Source organism: Parus major, chromosome 21, assembly GCF_001522545.3.
Source record: "Parus major isolate Abel chromosome 21, Parus_major1.1, whole genome shotgun sequence".
NCBI classification, from domain to species: Eukaryota; Metazoa; Chordata; class Aves; order Passeriformes; family Paridae; genus Parus; species Parus major.
The window spans coordinates 5,251,011-5,272,917 of record NC_031789.1 but is presented as its reverse complement, the minus strand read 5'-3'; the positions used below and the strand labels follow the sequence as shown (position 1 = coordinate 5,272,917).

Below are 21,907 nucleotides of genomic sequence, written 5' to 3'. Positions count from 1 at the left end.
ACATTAAAAAATTCATATAGCAAAACACACAGGACTATTATACACCTGCAAATGAACAGAAGAATGCTCTCTGCCTTCATGTGGAAGTATCCCCAAGACATGAATTTTCCACATAAATGGAAAATTTTCCCATTTATGTGGGAAAATCACAGACAAGAAGAGGGAGAGAGAGAAGGGAGGATAATGTATTTATAGGTTCTGGCCAATGATCTAATATGTTTATCTTACATTAAGTTAGCATTAATGCCATTTTTTTGTGAATTATCAAAACAATTAATTTTCACCTTTCCAGTGTTCTTCAATGTTAGGAAGCTGATCAGCTGCATCTTCTTTTTTTTCCTCTTCTTGTCTTACTTTTTCCTCTTTTTGTTCTTCTTCCTTTTCTTCCTCTTCTTCTCTTTCAACTTCTTCTTCTTCCTCCTCTTCTTGTTCTTCTTCTTCCTCCTCTAGAAACACTAGAGGAGATATTTGCTGTTCTCCCTCACTATAGCTGATCTCGTGATCTTCCATGCTGACAGTTCTTTCCAAATGACCAGGCTGACTAAAAAGAACACATTTTACATATCAAATGTCCAACAACTTGCAATAGTGGTGACTATCTCTGGAGGTGAATTCACAGCATTCAGTACATACTTAATGCATGTGAAATAACTGGATACAGCCCCATACCTCTGTGCTAGTTACACGTTTTGAATATCAACTAGAATAAATGTCTTAGTGAAAAGCAAGGACTCTGTTTTTTTTTTTTTAAACAATCAGCTCAGTAATAAACTTTCTGAATGTATTTTATCCACTTCATAACATGACTTTACCCCAAAGTATTTGGGCACAAGTCCAACAAACACTATTTGTTCTTGAGTCTTGTGGAGTTCTCCAATGCAAAGTAAACTGTTCCCAAACATTGTTACAATTTATTAGATTTCAGTAAATTCTGCATGTCATCTAGAATGAGTTATTACCACATGGTTGAGCAGTTCACATCTTACTCACAGAGAGACTTGTACATATGATTAATTTTAACGAAGGTGGCTCAGCTTTGAGTGTGTTTATGTAAATCCTTCTGCAGAACTCAAGAAGAATCAACAAGAAGAGAACATCTATTTTTCTCCAGTTAAGGAGCAGAGAAAACACACCTCAGGATTTGAAGTATGGAAGAATGAGTAAACGACACGAACCACCTTAGAGCCAAGCAGGATTCCTACGCTGGGCTACTGATTTAGGGATGTTGGTGGCACTATGAAGCGGCACAAACATCAAAAGAGCTGCCAATGCAGCAGTGGCCCCAACGCTTTCAGCCAAACCACTGCGTTGTGAGGTTGTGTGGCTCCAACTCCCAAATAACAAAGTTTGAGGTACCGGCAGAGGGCCCAAGCCCTCCCACAGGACACCCCGGGGCGGACTCCCGACACCGTTCTCTCACAGCTGACCGCGCTCAGGCCCCTGACCAGCTCCTCACGGACCAGGCCCGCCTCGGCCGCCGGGCGCGCTGCCACGGCAACGGCGCCAACCACCGCGCGCGGGGGTGCCGCGCACACACGGCCGCGAACTGCCCCCGAACCGCCGCGGGCGCGGGGCGGCGCTGCCGGCGCGGGTTGCTGGGTCTCCCCCGCTCACGGAGTGGTGCGGGCCGGGCTGGGCCGGGAGCCGTAGGCTGATATCCGGTGTTCGAGAGCCGTGGGCTGGTGTCCGAGGGCCGGGGTCCTCGGTCGGAGTCCTCGCGGTTGTTCAAATTATTGAGTTCTTGAGGTTTGAGCCATCTTGAGCACCTCATTGGGGTGTTTACCTACTTCAGGATTGTTTAAATTACTTATTCTCAGAGGTAAGTTAAAATATGAACCACTGACACGGCTCCTGCCCGGGTGTGGTGGCGAGTGAGCTTTTGACATGTTCTTTAAAAGAATGATTTACACTTTGGAAATACAGTAGCATTAATATTTCCATCCTATTAGTGTCAGTAATAGTATTAGTGCTACCCTGATGGGAGCATCTCTATCTGTGCTGCCTCTGTGGGACATCTGGTTCGGGCGGTTTCAGGTAACCAAAGCCAGAGACATTCTCAGTGAACTTTCAACTTGGTGTATATTCGCATACATTTATAAATTTTAAGCAAGTTGGTGGCATTATGATTAAAACCCTTTTTGTGAATTCAGATGACTTGCTGCAATGTGAAGTCCTGTGGATTTGGGGTTGGAGCACATGTTAGAATAGTGAAGGTTTCCAAGTTTTGATCCAAAAGGAAGCTGTCTTAAATGGATTTTCAGAAATAAGCCTGTACTATCCTGACAAAAGGATTTCACCACTAGTTACTAATTAAAGGTTATTACAGCAGAAATCATGTACCTGTCATGCTGACCATTTATAATGTCACGTTCTGAACAACTCCTCTGGCTTCAGCAGCAACTGTAGCTCTAGAGGTTTTGTATGAGCTTCTCTAATTGTTATAAATATGCACAAAGTCACTTCATGAAAAATCCTTAGATGATATTTCAGTGATTTACATAGTGAATGTCTGTGTTCATAAAGTGAATCAGTTTGAATATTCTGTTCTGCAGCAGAATCTTGTGAGCCTCTCTGTTTGATATCAAGTGTTCAGGTACCAGATTTAGAGTGCCCAGAGAAGATGAGGCTGAACCGTCCCTGGAAGTGTCCAAGGCCAGGTCAGATATGGCTTGGAGCAACCTGGGATAGTGGGAGGTGCCCCTGCTATGGCAGGGGGTAGAACTGGGTGAGCTTTCAGTTCCCTTCCAACCCAGGCCATTCTATGAATCTATGATTTTAGCTCTAAATTGGTAATTAACTGGGTTTCCTTTCTGTTGTATTGCTTGTATTGCTTTGACAAAGTCAAGGACCAGTGCAGCTGGATCCGCAGCAAAGCAGATCCTTGTTCCCTCACTCTTGGCACTAGGCCTCAATGATGTGCTAGAGAAACCCATCTATTCAAAGATTCACAGGGATTCAGTTATTAAAATACTGAGACATCATCCACACTAAAATACACCCTGATCTGTACACAGAGACAGATGCATTCTCAGATTTATTTAGTTGAAAACGTTCCTTAATTGTAAGCAGTATTTCTGTAATTGTTATTGTTGCTATGAGAGTAAGGTCCAGGTTTTGATCCCAGGCACACAAGCACTTGCTGCTAATCTGAGCATTTATTTCCACTGGCACACACAGTATAGAGTATAAATTACTCACAGTGACCAGTTCATTGCCCGACATTCATGCTCTAGGTCCTCAATATTGAGAAATACATAGACATTCTTAGCTCTGTAAATGGTGGCATTTTGATTTTATAGCATCTATTCATATTACATAAAACAAATTACATACAGACACTTGCAGGATTAAAGCTACAAGATGTAGGCTAAAAATATGCAGTGATTAACTGTATAGCTCTCTCTGCAGATCTGGAATAGTTATAACCATTTTAACTCTGAACCTGCCAGTTCCCACACTCCTTGAGTTGGAATGCAAAAGATCCAAGCACAGATTTTCCCCTCAAGAAAACACTCAGAAGAACACCTGGAAATATCACTGATTGCCAGTTTCTTGTGATATTTTTATTCGGGGTATTTTTTCAGTCCCAGTTTACAACTGTTTGAATTATTTTCATAACAACAACATCAAAAAAGGTCATGATTTGGTGTCAGGTGAATAATGTGTTTTTAGGGAAAGACAATGTAGATTTTTCTCTCTCATATAGATAGGAGAAGGGAGAAGATATGTGCAGTTCCTCTGAAGGAAATTATGGCTCCCCAGCCAAGTTCCTGTCTCCCAATCTACAATGTACGTCTATCAACTTAAAGCCAGTGAATCTTTAAGATTTAAGCTCCAGAAAATGTACAAAAAAGGCTTTGGTTGATGCAGTTCTTCCAGATTTTGTGGACTCTGGACCCCAGCGATCCATCTCAGAGAAACTGGGAAATGCAGTGAACAGATCCAAATTAAACCCCTGCTGTTTTGCTCCCATGAGGTTAAATTCAGAGGCATTTCTGTGAAGTTTCTGCAGTACCACCTCAGGATCAGCTGGAAACACAGCAGTGCTGGCCGGTTCACTCTGTTATATGGCTGCATACTGTGCTTCCACAGGCAGTTGGCGTTTCCCTTCTGAACGTTTCCAAGGTGACAGGAACTCATATATGGAGCTTTCTGGCGTTTAGGCACGAAGACATGCCAATAATGGAATATGCATTTTGGCAGAGTGGTTCATATCAATTCCATAGCATGACTGGTCTGCCCCTGTTGTTTGATAGGGATTGATGTTGGCCTGTAAACAATGGCAAACATTGATTTGTTGGACTGTAAATAATGGCAAACATTGATGAGCATCTTCCTAATGACTCATCCTTACAGATGTATGGACAAAAAGTGAGAGGGGCATTTGCTGTCAGAGCACTTAGTGGAGGAATGGCCTGGGGTGGCACCAGCTGGGAGTGCACACCTGAGAGCAACACAACTGGGGTAAAACTATCATCCTGGTCCTGGAATTAGCCCTGGTTTGGGGTAAAATTGGGGAAATTAATCCTAAATCTGTTGCATAAAGAAAAGAAAAGGAGGGCAAAGTGTCTGGCTGCAGTGTGTTTCATGATTATAAAAAAATTTATGCAGACTGAGGGAGGAACTAGATGTTCTACAGAACATTTAGAAACAGATAAAAACTATATTTCTAGCACCTAAGGTGAAAGGGAAATTAATATTGTGGTTATCCAGATACTGATTAAATGCAGACACATTTGTGTTGGGGCTGGGGGATGCTCATACAGTGCAAGTACAGTACAACCTCTGAAACGAGCTAAATATTCTCACCATGCAATTGCTAATGATATTCCCAAATCTCATTTACAAAAATAGGCATATGTGTGTAATTTATATATCTAGAGACATTTGGCGATGTTGCCACAACAGTCTTTCACGAGCTGCTTAGGTGGAATCATGGGAGGGTGAGACTAATTATCCCTGTGGTACATTTTTTGCCTCTAAAAATTATATGTGACAATATGACATCTTTATTTTGCTGGCAGTAAAACCACCTGTTCTATATAGAAAATGATCTCTTAAGAATACCAGATAATGCAGTGCATTTGTAAAATAAATTGAAATAATGTCCTTTTGATACAGTCTCAAAATCCTGAGTAATAAATTACTGAAAACTTGTTTTTGGCCCAAATCACTGAGCATGCTTCTCCTCAATCCCATCAAATTACACCATCCAATAAATGATTGTGTGGTAGCAGTTACAGAGGTATGGATTACTGTGATCAGGGAAAACTCATACCTGTTATATGTTTGAGAAGAAAAATACTTGACAGATACAGAAATGTGGGTTTCTGGCTTCAATATAGTAAAATATACTTCAAAGTTGTGACCTTTAATACTGCTTGAGTAGGGTACATACTTAAAGAATTAGTAATTGTTGATATAGTAGTAGTAACAACTAATGATTTAATAAATAGTAATGATTAAATGTCATTGTAAAATTGTCCAGATGTGGGTAGAGCCCATGATCATTTGACCTGGCATGGACAGATACAACAGAAACTGAATTAAGGACCACTGTGTTCCTTTCACAGATCTACTACAACTTTACTACAGCAAAAATCAAATTTTGCCCCAACCTGTGTAACTCTGACCTGACACCCTGGTCCTGCTGGAGCTGCAGTGATCCCACGCAGTCCCTGAGGATCCTGCTTGCTGAGCCCACGTGCAAGGTCAGAGCATGGGATGGATATTTCCATTAAAGCTGGTGCGTGCAGCCATAGGGATTGAGGAGAAGCAGCAGTTTGTTAGAGTGAAAAAAAGACTTAGCAAACACTGAGTATCATGGGCCATATTTTTAAGACTATTTGACAGTTCCCAGCCAGTAGCTAAAGGAAAGCTTTAATTATTTTCAAGAGGATTAGATGAAAAAGATTTGGACAGCTTAATTATTTTTGTTTTGTTTTGATGTTTTAATGGCAATTTAAATAGTTCCTTAATCTATGTTTTAGCAATTTCAATCTGTCATTGACTGTAATGAGTTTGGGATATTTAACTAGAATTGTAGGAAATTAAATGTATTGTTGATCTTTATTATTTTATCTCCTCTCTTCCCTTTGAGAATAGGAGTTATTTATTTTGAGTGGGTTGTGCATATATATATATATATATATACTGGTATATGTACCAGTCTATTTTAAAGACGTATTGTATGTAAAACCAACTAAATCCAAGGCAGAATGACCAAACATTTATCCTTCTTTAAAATAAGAGGATATAATCCCCCTTGTAGATAAAGGTAATTTATTTGTCTGAGAGAACTTTTACATGTCTTTTAGGATTGTCATTGTATTTTTACTTGTGTCAGTGGTCACTTTTTCAGCAAGGTCTGTCCTTTCAGAGCATGTGTTATGATGTGTGTGCTTCTATCAGCACACAAATACACACATCATACACTTACATGTGTCATTCACACAATCCCAGTACAAAGTGCCTCTGTGGATTTTTTGGCTATTTTTACAGATACATGCCAAAGACATAGAAAACTGTTCTTTTTTTACTAGTAAATTAGGTGACAGCTGTCCAGCAAGAGGAGAACACCAAGGAATTCTCAGCATTGATATGTAGTCCACTGGACCATCAGCCTTAAGAGTAGGAAGAATATGAAAAAATCTCAACTGAAAATATCCCAAAAGGTGTGAATGTGTTCTTTATATGGGGAAATAAAATCATTCTGCTCTGTGTGTCACCAGGTAAATTCTATTTAAAATCTTTTATTTTACTTCCTAAAAAATAATAATAATAAAAATAAAATTAATGCAATAGTCTTACTCCTTGAGTTGCAGGATCGCCATTGAAATGGGCAGCAGGAGGAAAAGATCAGAAAGAAAATAACCCTGTACTTGTACACAATAAACACACAAATGTAATACAACATTTGTTTTCCTGGATCTCACAGAGTTGTTATTTTCATCACCCACTACCCTTCAGTAGCCATTTGAAATGTTGGGACTAAATAACTATACAGAACTAAGAAGACAAAAATATTGGTCCAACTTTACCCCAGGTGCCTCCTTTCATTAGCTTAAGTTACCTGCACAATCAATTTTGTTTTATGATATAATTTCTTGAAAATGTCTCCTTCACACAGTTTCCTCTGTGGGTTGGTTTTAAAATTGTCATTCGAGATTGAACAGCACCAAAAAGCCGAGGAGGCGGAGAAGGAGAGAAGGAAAGAGCGAATATGGAGGAGAACGAGTTTGACCTGCAAGTCAAGATGAACCCTTGGTCCCGAGGAGCCGCTTGGCCGGGGTCCCCGCTGGCTCCATGCCGGGAGCCGCGGTGCCTGGGAGCCGGCGGAGGTCCCGGGAGCTCGCGAGGCAGAAGAGGTGGAAGCTGGACGATGGCAGCCCAAGCAGCCCGGGATGGAGCAGTGAACTGCTCTGAGCGTTTCACTGTAGAGAAGCCCCTCAGGAGCCCGAGAGCGGCGAGACAGAAGTTAGCATTGCGGGCTCTGCCCCTCTCGGTGGTACCGCTGGGCCGGGACAGCTCGCAGACAGCGGAGAGGCGGCATTTCCCCTCGGCACGCTGCCGGCTCCATGGCTGGTGCGCTCGGAGCGATGCTGGAAGCCGGGCTGCAGCTGCGGTGCCCGGGTGCCGCCGGGATTTTCTGGGAGCTCGGGGGGGCGGCGGGGGGCGGCGGCGACGGTGGTGCCTGCAATTCACATGCCCCGTACGGAGCGGGTACAGCAGCTCCGCATCCCCGAGCGCTCGGGGACCGGTCGCCCCTGCCCTCGGCTCGGGCTGCAGCTCCTCCTGCTCCTCCCCGGCACGATGCGCGCAGGACATTAGTGGCTCCGGAGCACTTTGAGTTGCTCCCACCCCGCTCCGTGGGATTAATCTATCCTTTTGAAGGTTATTTTCGGCAAGCAGCCTCGCAGGCGGGCAGAGCGGCCGGAGGAAGAGCTCGCGGCAGGGGAGGGATGCGGGAGCAGGGCAGCGGAGCCGGGCGGGACTGAGCCACCCGCAAAGGAAAGGAGAGCTGCCCTGCTCCCTGCTCCCGTGCCGGGCTGCCTGCATGGCTCCCGGGCACTGTGGAGATTGTGGGGGCTGCTGCTGCTGAGCAACCATCCATCGCTTTAAACTCAGCCTCAACTTAGCACAGCAGGCAAGAATGGCAAAGCCACTGGAGCTTTGGAACTGCCAGGAGAGCCAGGGAACCTGGGTTCTGGTCGCTGCTGTCTAATAAATGGGAGTAAAATGGAATTTCTCACCTGGGTTTTTCCTGCCTTGATTCTACTGTGCACCCAGCAGCACAGGTGTATCAGGTAAGAAAACATCTTATCATTCTTTCTTAGGCTGGCTTTAGGCAGCTGTTCTCTCAGTGCAGCTGGAATGAGTGATGCCAGCTCTGGCTGGGGCTCCCACTTTTGTCCAGGGATGCTTTCTGCACTTACAGACCATGACTGCTTTGAGTGAGTGTCCATGGAAAAAAGAGCCCTTTACTGAAGAGTTTCCTTAATGTGCCTCATCTATTTCAGTTTTTTCTTTTTTCATTTCCTAGCTAAGAATGCACTTCTGCCAGTTGAGCAGCAGTTTCTTGGTTTAGTCAAGGGCTTTTTAACAGGATGCTCTGGAAGCCTTTTCCAGAGGACACTTGCTTTAAATGGGGGCAATCCCTTTTTTTAAGGCACTGCAATATCCGAGCTCAGCCTCAGCCCCTCCAGCAGCTCTGTAGAGGCCTGCTTGAACATGAAACTCTTCCATAAACTCCAGCAAAACCAGTGGGGTACAAGCTGAATAGCTTTGCTTAGGGCCTCTGTAGGTACCATTAAAACCTCAAAATACAACTATCCCTTTCTAATGAGTTCATTAAGTCTCCTGAACTTGGGTTGGCAGGAAGAGATCTTAGAGGGGAAAACATTCAGAAAATGCAAACCATTTCTTAAAATAATAAAATTTAAAGAAATACACGTATTTGCAGCTCTCAGTCACATTCCCTCCAAAGGTGTTAGCTAGGCAACCAGCGACAGTCTCGGTATATTCTTATTCTCTCCAGATCTGGAGGCTGGATTTGGAGAAAGCTTGCCATGATTACGCAATGAAAATAGAGGGGGGAGTAAAAAGAACCTGCTGCATGTAAAAACATGCCTACACCTCCCCCCCCCCCCCAGCAGGAGTGGTTGTGGCATTAATGGGGTCTTGCATCTTCTGCTTCATAGACATCGTTAAAAGCTTCAGAGGAGTGGAAGAGGCAAAGTGGGAACTGTAGTAAAACATAATATTGTTGTTACAGATTTTGGAATTAATCAGGGAGATCTGATTTTCCTTCACTGGGAAGGAAAAGAATCCTGCTCAGAGAAAGTGTCAAGTCAACTGCTCTTAGTCAGGATTGACAGCATGATTTATCCTATGACCTTGAATCTGTTATCCAGGGTCAGATCCTGACATCCTCAGACTCTGAAGCAGTCCAATGTTACAGTGAAGGCAGAGGAAATACTGCTTATTACCTAAGGGCACCCAGATCTTGCCCATCATTTCAATGCTACCAATGAAGCTGTGGGTTGAAAAGTGCTGTTTGAGTACATAAGACCAAAAAAAGAGAGAATTTTAAGGAAGAGTCAGTCTTCTCAGCCTTTGTCTCCAAGGTCTGCTCCTACGCACAGCAACTGCCAGGATATGTGTTTGTTGGATACATTATTTATTATTAATTCCCTAACTGATTTTCTTTCTCTAGTTACACAATAATGATGAATTGTTTGGTAGGAATACATCCACTCATGGCAGAATCAGGCAAAGCAAATTCTAACTTCTGAAATTCCAACTGTTCAGGTTGTAGTTTTCCAATTATTCCAAAGTGTCAGACCTTCCATGGTCCAGGAAAGCTGCTCTGTTTGGATTCAGAATTTAGGGTGGTTATGGCAGGACACTGTTTAATCTTGTAAAAAGGGAGTAACCTTGCTTGCATGTGTACTTTGGATTAGTTAAACAGAACTAAAGTGAAATTTTATCCTTGCATTAGTAAAAATATTTTTGATATGAGATGCTTTTATGAATACCAGCATATTTATGGGCAGAACTTCCAATGGCTTCATTTTAAAGCTCTGATTTTGTTTTCTAAATATAGTGTGATTCAGAATTTTGATGATGGAGGCCATCCAACACACCTAAATTCTCTACTCCTGAGTTCTGTGCTCTGTATATTGGGGAAAAAAAATAAAATCAAAAAGGAACAGCATTTTGGTGATTTTGAAATGCACCAGTAAGACAAAAGGGACAAAAGATTTCCCAAAAGCAAAACTACCAGTGAAAATAATGCTATGGTTTGGCAGAGGAGGGAAGTGGGGGATATATGCAGGCGGCTTCCTCAGAGCATTTCTGAATAACCTTCCAGGGTGTTTTAGCTGTGTGTAAAGCAATTTCTCTGTCATGTATTTTATTTCACTGAAATGAATGAGCCAAATTCAACCTATGTCAGCACATTTTTGTCAGGTAAACATTTTTTTTAAAATAGGGGGTTTTGGTCTGCTCAAGACAGTGATTAGTGGCAAGGAATTTGGCATTTAAATGATTGACAGTTCTTTGGGACAAAGACTATGGCTTCCACTTTTGTCAGGGTTTGAGATGCCGTGGATGCTTCAATAATAAATGTGCCACAGTGAATGAGATCATCTCTAGAAAGACACTTGGGGAAATATTTCTTCATTTGCGTGAGGAAAGAGCATTTCTGAAAGGTGTTTTGGGGTATGTGTCTGTACTTTGTAATTCCTCACTGAAAGAGATTTTAATTCTCTAATTAAAATAGGTGTATATTTTATATTTAAGTTTCCACACTGTTAAGTGACTTTCATACTCTTGCATTTAATTGTCATTCTGCTGTGTGTCTCCCTAAGCCTTTTACTTCTATTAGTAGAAACAGAGCAGCTTTAACATGTGAATGTATGCAAAGAGTGGTCCATTTTCTGTAGCTTAAAACTGCCAGAGAGGCTTTGATGTTTAAAGGTTGCCATGAATTAAGCCTAATGCTTTTTCAATTACATTTCAAAATACAAAACATATTTACAGTGAGCTTCCCTTAGAGTCAGAAATGGCAGATGGGAAGGATATACATACTGTTCTGGATAATCCTGGAGTTTGGCAGAGGTCAGATTGTTCACTGACCTTGTAGGATATTTCTTGTCTTTTTCCCAAGGAAAAGTTTTCTTCAGTGGTGATGACATCAGGGACATCTGTCCCAAATACTTATCAAAATGAAATGTACTGGTCCCAGTCCTCCAGTCAAACTGGTTTTTCTATCTACCAGGTTAAAAGATTCCTATAACAATGACGTTACAGTCCTCAAGGTTAGAAGATCTAAAGAAGAAACAGAAGATGAAAAAAGTGATTTTCTACATCTTACTGCTTTATTAATTTTTCAGAAGATCAGTGCATCCTCCTGACCATTGTGGCCTCAAATCATTGTCCCACTAGGCACTGACTTAGATTCTGAGCTTTTTTGCACTGATCCCAGAGATTTTGGCACTGCTGTGTACTATCCCTTGCTCAGTGCTGTTGTGCTCTCATTCACATGGAACTTACAGATTGCCTCTTTCTTTGGTGTGATTTAAATAATAGGTATTTTCTAGTAATATTGATAAACTTCTAGCAAATGTTTTCAAGCAGCATTCTGAAAGAGAGCAAAGACAGGCTAATGCCTCATTTGTCTGACAAGCCCTTTAAGGATGTGCTGTCCAAGCTGATTGATGCTTCTCCCCCAGATTACTCCACATTAGTAGGATGTCCTGGTCCTTCAGCAGCTGGGAGGGAGATGTCAGGTTGGGTAGGAAGGATTTTGGGATGTGTGTACTTTTTATTCTAGAACTGCTAGTACTTAGCTCTGAGACATTTCTTTGCTCTGTCACATGACATTCATTGCTTTGAGTTGCTTTCCCTAACCTGTGTCAATATTAGGGGAAGAGGAACTTCACATGTTTGTGCAGTTTATCAATGGGGATTTCCTTTCTCTTTGTCTGTGCAGGAGAATTCACTATTGCTTTCATGGTTTAGACAGCAATAATCTATTTTCAATGAGCTCAGCTGAAGTTCTCCCAATGCTCCAGATATGGACAGATGCAAATATATTCTCAAAAACTTCTGCTTGAAATGAGATGTGGACAGAGTGTGGATCATCCTCTTCAGCTTTAGATTTGGCAATGACTTCCAGAGGGATAGAACTCCGCAGGACTGTTGCCTTTCAGCCAGCAAGACCCTCCACATTGTCTTGGTGCAAACTGAGGAGAGTTTTTCAGGAGCTCTTTTACCCCTCGGATTTGACAAATCAATACCTTGGTTTTACAAAGTCCTTTTTCTTACTGAAACAAGCTTTACAGCTTACATTGGGAAGTGAAGTTGCTGAATCAACTAATAGTTGCCTTTCTTTTCATCCTTACTGCTTACACTATGAAAAGTTAATCCCTTCCAATGCGTCTTTTCTATGCTGCTCTTCCTTTTCAGGTGCAATAATTAATAATATTTTAGGCCATATATAATCCAAACTGCTTATCAAGGCTGAAGGAAGTTCTCTCACCATCCTTCATGTAACTTCAAGAAAACACTAGATGTGATGTGCAGAAGTCTAGGGGAATGACTCAAAGAAGTTATCACCACTTGGTAAATAGAGCCAAAATTATTTTAGCTGTAATTTTTTAATAACCCCCACAGTTAGCTCCACTAAATCCAGCACATTTGTTACACTGATGATCTGACCCTAAGGCTTTATTAATAATAGAAACAAGATTTATTTTAATTGTGTCATGGATATTTAAGTAAAACTCCCTCTAGATTGTAATCTGCTTAAAACACATGGCAGGCTATAGCCCTCAGTCTTTAACCCGACTCTCATCATTTTGACTTCCTTTGAGCTCCACGGCTTTCCTTAATGCCATTAAAATAGAATCCTGACACAGGAGAACAGCTGCACTCCAAGTTCTTTGTCAAAACATGATTAGGCACATGAGATACATCACTCCAGTGCTGTCACCTTCTGACTTGAATTGTGTTTCCAAACACTTTACTGAACTGTAGCTGTTTTAGCAACAGAACCTGAAAAGCATCACCTTCTATTGAGAAAGCAAAGAGATTTTAAGCAGATAAATTTATTCAAGTGTATTGTAACTATTTATTCTAATAAGGAAAAGACATAGGGTACCATTCTTTACATAAAAGTATATCTGACATTTTACTGATTAAAAACATTTTTCCATATCTATGGCTGAGACTTGTGAGTTACAAATAAGTATGTTTTTAAACAAACTTATTATAAAGCTATAATTTCATGAAAGTAAATAATGATGGTTGGATGATTGAAAGACCAGCAATCTGATAAAAAGGAGTGTTGCTATAGTTGATGAGACCCAATAAAAAAGGAAAAAAACCTCTGTTGACATCTGTTATAAATCTTCAAAGCCCTTGTCTAAATCAATTATGTTATTCCTATTTATGCAGCTGAAAACACATCTTGGAGTGTTCCAAGATGCCTCCTCAGAAGAGACAGAGGAATTTGAGAAGTATCTGGGATAGTAATTGGAGATGAACATACAGCAGTGTGCTGTATTAGAAATGCTGCATTAGAAATGCAGTTTAACACAATATTTTGCTGGGAAATTAATGAAGTTGCACTTGGAGCAATGTCCCTGTGCTAGGAGGTCACAGAAGCTTTGACAGCTCTGCTAATGCAAGTCTTCAGTTTCTCTGCTGCTCAAATCTTACATTTACACATTGTAATCCCAGAACTCCTTCCTTATATAACTGAGTCCAGACAAGAATTTTAAGACCAGGGCAATCAAAGGTTTTTCTTTCAGTCTCCTGTGAGTAGAGTTGGTTATTGTAGGATACTCTGTTCCTGTGCTGGCAATAACTGCTTGTGCTGAGCTGAATGCCCAGGCTGGCATATTTTGGAGAGAAAAACCATGTGCTTTATGTGGGTCAATGTCACATGAGCACTCTAAGAAAGTTATGTAAGTACCAAGGCAGAAGGTGTTTATGGTGTATTACTCTGCAGCCTTCCATGGATATTTAACCATTTATCTTCTGTTACAAGTCATAGGTACCTCTCAAATGCCATTTTTATACCTGGGCTCAGTGGAAGATGCTAAACCAGTGCTCAGGCAGCTTTGATCCAGTACTTGCATTCAGTCACAGGCCCTCTCAAACCACTGGTAGTTCTTCTTTTTCCAAATGGTGGTGGCAGACATTATCCCAGCCCCTCATTTATTTCCTCCTGCCCTGTCAATCACAGTGCAGTGAGAGGAACGATGTGAGCTGGCACAGATCTTTAATTGGGGCCTGCCAGGTTTAACGGATAATGAAGACAACACAACCTTGCCTTTGCTTGTGAGAGATGGTAGAATATCCACATCACTGCTTGTGCCAGGGCTGAGGGGCTGGCAGCTGCCAGGGGCTGGCAAATGGCAACCAGACCCTGGGCTAGTCTTCAAGGAGCATCACTGGCCAGGCAAGAAGAGGCACCTGAGAGGGGGATGCTGATTGCTGGGAGGGGCTGTACCACGAGCACGAATCCCACAGTAACACATCTTCTCCCAGCCAAAACTTGCTGCCTCCTATCCAGATTCCAGATGTGCACTTTTTCCTGTTTTTCTGTCACATTTAACAGTGCACCAGCCTCCTTGATCTCAGCTGTTCCATAGTAAGAAGCTGCCACAGCTGAATTTCAGCATTCACAGATGCATTTTAGGCAGTTTACAAAGTATCTTTGTTTCCTTCATGCTTTTTCTAAGTTTCTAAATCTATTTTTCCTACTTTATTTTAGAAAGAAAGAAAGAAACTTTAAAATGTATGTGCTTATACTTAAAGATGCCATAGTCTTGCCTGAAATTTGTTTTGATTTAAACAGAAATACCTGGAATGGTTTTCCTACCTATAAAAATCTCTACTATAGCTGATTCTACTGCAGGTGGTCTCTGGTGTAAAATAAGTCAATAACTTTCATTTTCTATCCTATTTCTGTTTGCAAACATGGAAAATTTTAAGATACTTATTCTCTTTACTCAGAGCTATGAGTGACATCGGAGATTACATAGGTTCCAACATTGAAATCTCCTGGTTGCCCAACCTGGATGATTTGATGAAAGGGTATGCACGAAATTTCAGGCCTGGGATTGGAGGTGAGACTTGGAGAATAATATCTCTTTGGTTCTTACAATCCTACTGATGTTTATGTGAAATTCATTCTTTAAATCATTAAAAAGTTGTGATTATCTTTTACTTGGATGCTGAAAAAATAGCAATCAACAATATACTTTATTTTGACAAGAAACAGACTGTTCAACAGCAACACAGGCTTCTGATGCAGTTCTTAAATTTTTGACATCAAAGTTGAAGGAATTCTGTATTTCATTAAATGATGATCTGCATCTGCTTGAAGCCATGCTGTCTTAAACTAGATGATCTGATTTCCAGAAAGGATTCTATAATTTTCAGTAGTTGTGATTTTATCTTGTGTCCCTTATCACTGAAGTGAGGTGTTGGAAATTGAGGGCACAATCAGGAAACTATTTAAAATTCTTGCTTCAAGAATGTACTTTATAAAGGAAAACACTTCAGTGAACTCACTCTGTATGAAAGAATTAGCAGTCTGGGATCATTGATATTTTAATGGGTACTGTGATGATATAAATCATCCCATTCAAACGTTTTTTTTCTCAGGTCCTCCTGTTAATGTTGCTCTGGCAATTGAAGTAGCCAGCATTGACCACATCTCAGAAGTGAATATGGTACAGTATCAGATTTTTTTTTGTTTCGCTTTAAAAAAAGAAAAGGTTCAAAACTAGAAGTTGTATTTGTTGAGTTATATGAATTGATTTTCTTCATCAAGACCTGTGCAACTCTTGCAATGTGTTATGTATAGCATTGGTATTAAATCACTTTTTAATATCTTGTCCTTATCCATTGTAGGAGCATATGACTGAAATTCAAATGCTTGGGCAGTTCACTGGTTGACTAAGTATAAAAATATGTATTTGCACTTAAAGCAAATAATGTATTTCTAGGCTAAGACATTGATTTTTGGTTAAGTTCCAAATTCTAAGTTCTTATCATTGTCAGCATCACTTCTTAATTAGGACTTCTCTTGTCACAGGAATACACCATGACAGTATTTTTGCACCAGAGCTGGCGAGATGATCGTCTGTCTTACAATCACACCAATGAAACTCTGGGCTTGGACAGCAGGTTTGTGGACAAGCTCTGGTTGCCAGATACTTTCATAGTCAATGCCAAGTCTGCCTGGTTCCATGATGTGACTGTGGAAAACAAACTTATCAGGCTCCAGCCAGATGGAGTAATTTTATACAGCATCAGGTGGGTATCAAACAGTACAGGTATACTCTGTTGTGTGTTAACTTTTTGAACATTCTATAATCACTCAGTATTCCTAGGACAAATTCCTAAAGTAATTATTAGTTAAAAATTGAAGAAAAACTCCCATCCCCCATCCTTTTCTTTATAAGGAGAAGTCAGGAAGGTCTTTTTGGCAGCACTAACACTGCACAGTCACTAATCACATCCAGAATGCCCTCAGTGGGAGAGAAGCCTCTCATGGCTTTGGTCACCAGGCAAGGAGGTGCTGAATATAAAGCAGATTTTGTTCTCCACTCTCTCACTATTTTCCAGGGGAGTTGTGAGCCTTATTTGAGCTCAGCTTCCCCATTTTTCACACAGACAAAGCAGTATTTCTCACTTTGGAAGAGGGCTGTGGCTGGCACTCAGTAACTATATTGACAGTTAATTGTGTAATATTCTGAGAAATAATGAATGTGTACCTTTGAAACAGTAAGTCCAAAGTACCCCTTAAGGTATTGGTAGTGATCTTGGGGACAGAAAGGGAGGAGATGGAATGAGAAAATTCCTTTTTGTCATCATCAGTAGCTGCAGAATCCTCTGACGTTAGACGAGTCATTTGACCTTTTTTCAATTCCCTCTGCCTCTGGGTTTCCCACAGACTCCAGCAGCAGCCAGCAGGACTTTAGAAACAGTTTTCTTTGTTAGTATTAAGGTTTCAAAGTTTTCCACTTAGTCTTTTGAGTTCTGAGGAAAAGGCTCTGTCTGAATGTAACTAACTGGTGTTCACATTGCTCCAAACAGGATTACCTCAACAGTGGCCTGTGACATGGACCTTTCCAAGTATCCAATGGATGAGCAGGAATGCATGCTGGATTTGGAGAGCTGTAAGGGCTGAGTACTCCTGTGTTTTGTGTAAAGTCTGCATACATGGTACTGAGCTAGATGGACTTGGCTAGGATGATCCTGCTTTAATCAGTGGAATGTAAGGGGTGCCTTGGGGTTTAGAGTGAACAAAAATCTCTTCATTCCCTGTGTTGGGCATTAGACTGTGGACTTTTCAATACCAGTTCAACTCTGGTTCAATCCAAATCTCTAGGATTTAATTTAGGGATGATGAACAATGTATAGTCCCGCTGACAAATGTCTGGAACTTTGTGTTTCATATGAAACCTTGTGCAGTCTTGACAGTCACTGGCATTACTGAGGTTTGTATCATCCAGTGAGAACAAGTAGAAAAGCCCACAGGCAAAATGTGATGTGCTATTTTTAATTTATAAGAAAATAGGAAAAAGCAAGAATTCCTTGCTTTTAATGAATGCCATTGTGACTAACCTTCACATGGCTTTATAACTTGCCCTGGCATTCATATATCTGTTACACAGAAATCCATCAGAATACTGCATGGATATGCTTAATTCATTTGTATTCACAAAGGAGGGTGAAGAATGGATTTATATTTTATCCAAATTGTGTTTAATCTATGATCAGCATGTAATTCCCATGAGCATTAATACTTCTGGATGAAAATTATCACTTACACAAGCAGGGACCACACAGTCAGGGAAAATGAATCTGGTTTTTTGATCAGGGAAAATTGATCTGGTTTTTAGATCAAAGAGCCTGCAGATCCTGAGGGTTCCAGAGACCTGGGAATAGCAGATCCTGAGCAGATCACTTGTCCTGTTGGTGCAAGTTTCTCATTTTCTTTTTTGTCACTGACTTTGTTTTCTAGGCCGTTAACCACAATACCATTTTATCCTATCAAAAATAGCAATCTACGGTTTTACTTATATAATCACCAAATGCAGAGGCAGCAGACAGTGCCCCAGCAATTCATTCTCTCTCCCAGCGAGTTCTGCAGGGAGTTTTGGTGGGGTTTGAAGGTTTTAATTGAATTTGAGGGTTTTCATTTCAGTGAAAGAAACAGAAATAAAGTCTCTTTAAACAAATGGATGCTTTAGTAGCAAGTTGTCAATGAACAGCAAAACTAGGAAAGATTGATTTCCTGTGAATTTGCATATTACATAAACCCTCTAATTCAAATCCTCTCTTTTCGTCATGGCCCTGGTACCCTGCACCTCTCCAAAGCAGAGAGAATTATCCAGACTGAATCTCAGCATGTTTGCAACATGTCTGGTGGAAATCAGCATAGCAGAGGAATTAGAGAACTTCTACTATGAATTCTCTAAGCTCTGAATTTCTCCCATGAACTTTGTGTTTATTCAGATTTCTTTTGGCAGATGGCTACTCTTCAGAGGACATTGTCTACCACTGGTCAGAAAACCAGGAGGAGATCCATGGGCTGGATAAGCTGCAGCTTGCTCAATTTACAATTACCAATTACCAGTTCACAACAGAAATTATGAACTTCAAATCTGGTAACAGAATCTTTCTTCAATTCAAGGACAGTATCTGACTTTTTCCCACAGAGAGAAACCTCCTTTATCTATAATAGAAAATCCTTTTTGTTAAGTAACTAATTTAAGAACCTGTCAGGTTTCTGGTAAGAGTCTCCTTCATCTTCCACTTGTAAGAAGTGCCACTGAGCCTCCAGGTAGCCACTGTAGCAGGTTCTATTCATTAGCTCTCTCTTCTCAACAAAATACTGCATGGAGTAGCCAGACAGCACTTAATAAAAAGCACTTGAGGTATAGCTCAGATTTTCTTGACCTAATTTGTGACTTCAGATCAAGAAAAATTTCCATTAGCCCTGATGTTATGAAGCTTATGACGTACAGTCAGATCGGTCTAATTCTACCCTGTAGAAGTCAGTGGTGTGTATGTCTATCACTGGGCTTATTGCAATGTTTGTACAAGATTGGAGTAATTTCTTTCCTGCTGATTTTTCATCCTCTTTCATGTATTCAGATTCTCATTTATTCTGCACATCTCCTCTAAGCTCTTTTTTGAGTTTGAAATTAACTTGGCCTTTTAAAAAATCTAAATTTAGTATCTGGAGGACTTTCTACAGCAGATGATAAGACAGTACACATTTTGAAGCAGTACTGTTATTTGAGAAGACTCATGATTTTATTTTCAGATCTGGCATTGATATGACCTGAGACAAATCATTTGACCTGTTATTAGCTGATGAAAGCTGCAGTACCTTGTGCAGAGGTTATGAATCATCAATCGAACAGCATTCAAAAAACCTTTTTGTGACCCTTGTCCAGAAGACACTAAAGAATCTAGCTCTGTGTCATTGTAGAAAATGTAATTTTTAATATCAATTTAACTGTAATTCATGCAGCCAGAATCTCTTCTGAGCTGGAGCGGCAGGAATCTACCTTGCCGAGCGACTGCACTTCTGCCTGCTCTCTTTTCCAGCAGGTCAGTTTCCCAGGCTCAGTCTCCACTTCCACCTTCGGCGAAATCGAGGCGTTTACATCATCCAGTCTTATGTCCCTTCCATCCTACTGGTGGCCATGTCGTGGGTGTCCTTCTGGATCAGCCAGTCAGCTGTGCCTGCCAGGGTGTCACTAGGTAAAACAGATGGCTTGGGGACTCATGGGGAAGGGAGTGCTCAAGTGGTAATTGTGCTCTCTGATAATCCTTGTTAAGGTGCGTTTATGACCACTGGGTTTACATTTGCAGAAGGGAGGGTTCTTTGAAAGATTTCCCTCCTGGTTTCGTTTCTGTTATGTTATCAGAGCAGCTGCCCCAGTAAGGAAAAGCAAATAACCATCTAGGGAGGGCTAAAAGCAGTAATGACTGTGAAAGAAATGAAAGAATTGATTTGAAGGAACTGGACAGTGACAGAAAAAATGCTGCTGCAGCTTATGGGTCTATTTGTCTGGCTAAGGGTTGCCAATCCAGATGTAAAAGTGTTTGAGGGTTAATTCTTTGAGTTTTGTTTCTCCCAATCTAGGACAAAACCAAGGATAACTTGTTCAAAGCTGTCTTAGTCACACAAATGCGGTTTCTTACAAGTTCTCCTGTTTTGAAAATCAGAAGTCACAGTATTAAAGGGCTTTTACTGTGAAAATAATCCTCAGCCTCATATTAATAAATATATTTATGTATATTAGTGCATATATTTCTCTCTTGTGCTACTCTGCAGGTATCACCACTGTTCTTACAATGACCACACTGATGGTCAGTGCCCGATCCTCACTCCCACGAGCCTCTGCCATCAAGGCACTGGATGTTTACTTTTGGATTTGCTACGTGTTTGTCTTTGCTGCACTGGTGGAATACGCCTTTGCACATTTCAATGCCGACTACATGAAAAAGCAGAAGAACAAGATAAAGGCGAGAAGGCAGAGTGCAGAGGTCAGTAAGTGTGATACTGGGAATAACTTTGCCAAAGCAATCACCCTGTTTCATGACCTTTTTCTACAAATTCTTCTCAAGAAGAAAGGCTTTGAGAATGTTCTCAGTAATTCAGAGCATGTAAAGCCAGAATTATATGTGGTAGCACAGAGTCTTCCATCAGCTCTGCCAAAGCTGGGGCTAAATCCCATTCACCACTTATGGATCCCATGAGTGTTTCACCATGCTGGTGCCATGGACAGCTTGGATGAATGACACTGGTCTTGCTCTATAAATTGCTATTTATTCTCCTCTTTCCTTTGCAGATCAATGTGAAGAACGCCATTGTTCTGTTTTCCCTCTCCATAGCTGGTGTGAACCAGGAACTGGCCATTTCCAACAGGCAACACCGAATTCCCAGAAGCCTGCCTGGATCATATGGCACAATAGAAATAGAAACTGGGGAGACAAAACAGCAGCAGGGAACAAAACTGGACAAAAAGACTGGCCTGAAGTCCCTCTTTAAGCCCATTGATGCTGACACCATTGACATTTATGCCAGAGCTGTGTTCCCAGCAGCCTTTGCAGCAGTCAATGTTATATACTGGGTTGCATACACAATGTAAAGACAGTAAAAAAAGGAAAATTCTTCCCAAGACCTACAAACTGAACAATACCCACAGGCTAAAAAGCCCTCACTGAAACTGAATTGAGGCACCTCTTCTCGAAATATTTTCCAATGAGCTCAAGACACTTCCAAAGTCAAGAAGTCCTGCTAGGAATTCCTACTTAAAGCAGCAATTTATTGCTGACCTGATTTGATATAGTAAGACTGCACTCTGCCAAACAATTCCAGCTCTTTCTTTCCTGTAATACCATGAGACAACTTTTCATATGTACATATTTGTAGCAAAAGTTTAAATCTTAAATGACCATGGTTTTCCTCCACTTCAAGGATTGATCTGTAATGAAGATTTGGCTTTTCATACTGAGATAATTTTCTTTTTATTTGTGATGAAAGAGCTTATTTCTCACTTTGGAACAACTGGTTTTCTGCATCTGTGGGCTGGTCTAGGTTTAACATTAGTGCTGAAGTTGGAGTTTTTAATCTGAAAAATCTCATGAACAAAGTAAAAGGGAATAGAGGGGAGTGGAGGTTTTTTTCTTAAACTATTATTTGTCTTGGATAAAGTATTGGAAAATTTCAATGCTCTTAGTCTCAGCATGAAATAAAATATACTACATAAAATTTTACTGAATTGTTAATAATGACTGTATTACATTTCAGATCTAAGCCAATGAAAGTTTAAACACTTAAATACAGAAATGTTTGTTAGTT

General features: G+C 40.8%; 2 protein-coding genes across 6 annotated transcripts in view; one reads left to right on the top strand and one right to left on the bottom strand.

Annotated features, from left to right (window-relative positions):
• Nucleotides 1-1,448, bottom strand: part of CFAP74 (cilia and flagella associated protein 74) — a 38,764-nt gene extending 37,316 nt beyond the window's left edge. For 2 of the 3 annotated variants that reach the window (XM_015648570.3, XM_015648575.3), the window contains exons 1-2: nt 1,134-1,448; nt 285-541 (exon numbers count right to left, since the gene is read on the bottom strand). In XM_015648570.3, the coding sequence (XP_015504056.1) occupies nt 285-510 (226 nt within the window). In that variant the 5' untranslated portion in view covers nt 511-541; nt 1,134-1,448. The other variant, XM_033519307.1, reaches the window with a different exon arrangement.
• A 198-nt stretch (nt 1,449-1,646) lies between these two features.
• Nucleotides 1,647-21,822, top strand: GABRD (gamma-aminobutyric acid type A receptor subunit delta). 3 transcript variants are annotated; one of them, XM_033519271.1, is made up of 9 exons: nt 1,647-1,819; nt 15,028-15,140; nt 15,682-15,749; nt 16,115-16,335; nt 17,119-17,201; nt 18,558-18,695; nt 19,645-19,800; nt 20,378-20,589; nt 20,895-21,822. In XM_033519271.1, the coding sequence occupies exons 2-9, from the start codon at nt 15,032-15,034 to the stop codon at nt 21,192-21,194; spliced, it is 1,287 nt and encodes a 428-aa protein (XP_033375162.1). In that variant the 5' UTR covers nt 1,647-1,819; nt 15,028-15,031; the 3' UTR covers nt 21,195-21,822. The 3 variants fall into 3 exon arrangements, with proteins under 3 accessions (XP_033375162.1, XP_015503968.1, XP_015503967.1); XM_015648482.2 differs by lacking the exon at nt 1,647-1,819 and adding an exon at nt 7,747-8,306 and having other exon boundaries at nt 19,648-19,800; XM_015648481.3 differs by lacking the exon at nt 1,647-1,819 and adding an exon at nt 7,747-8,306.
• The last annotated feature ends 85 nt before the right edge of the window (nt 21,823-21,907 follow it).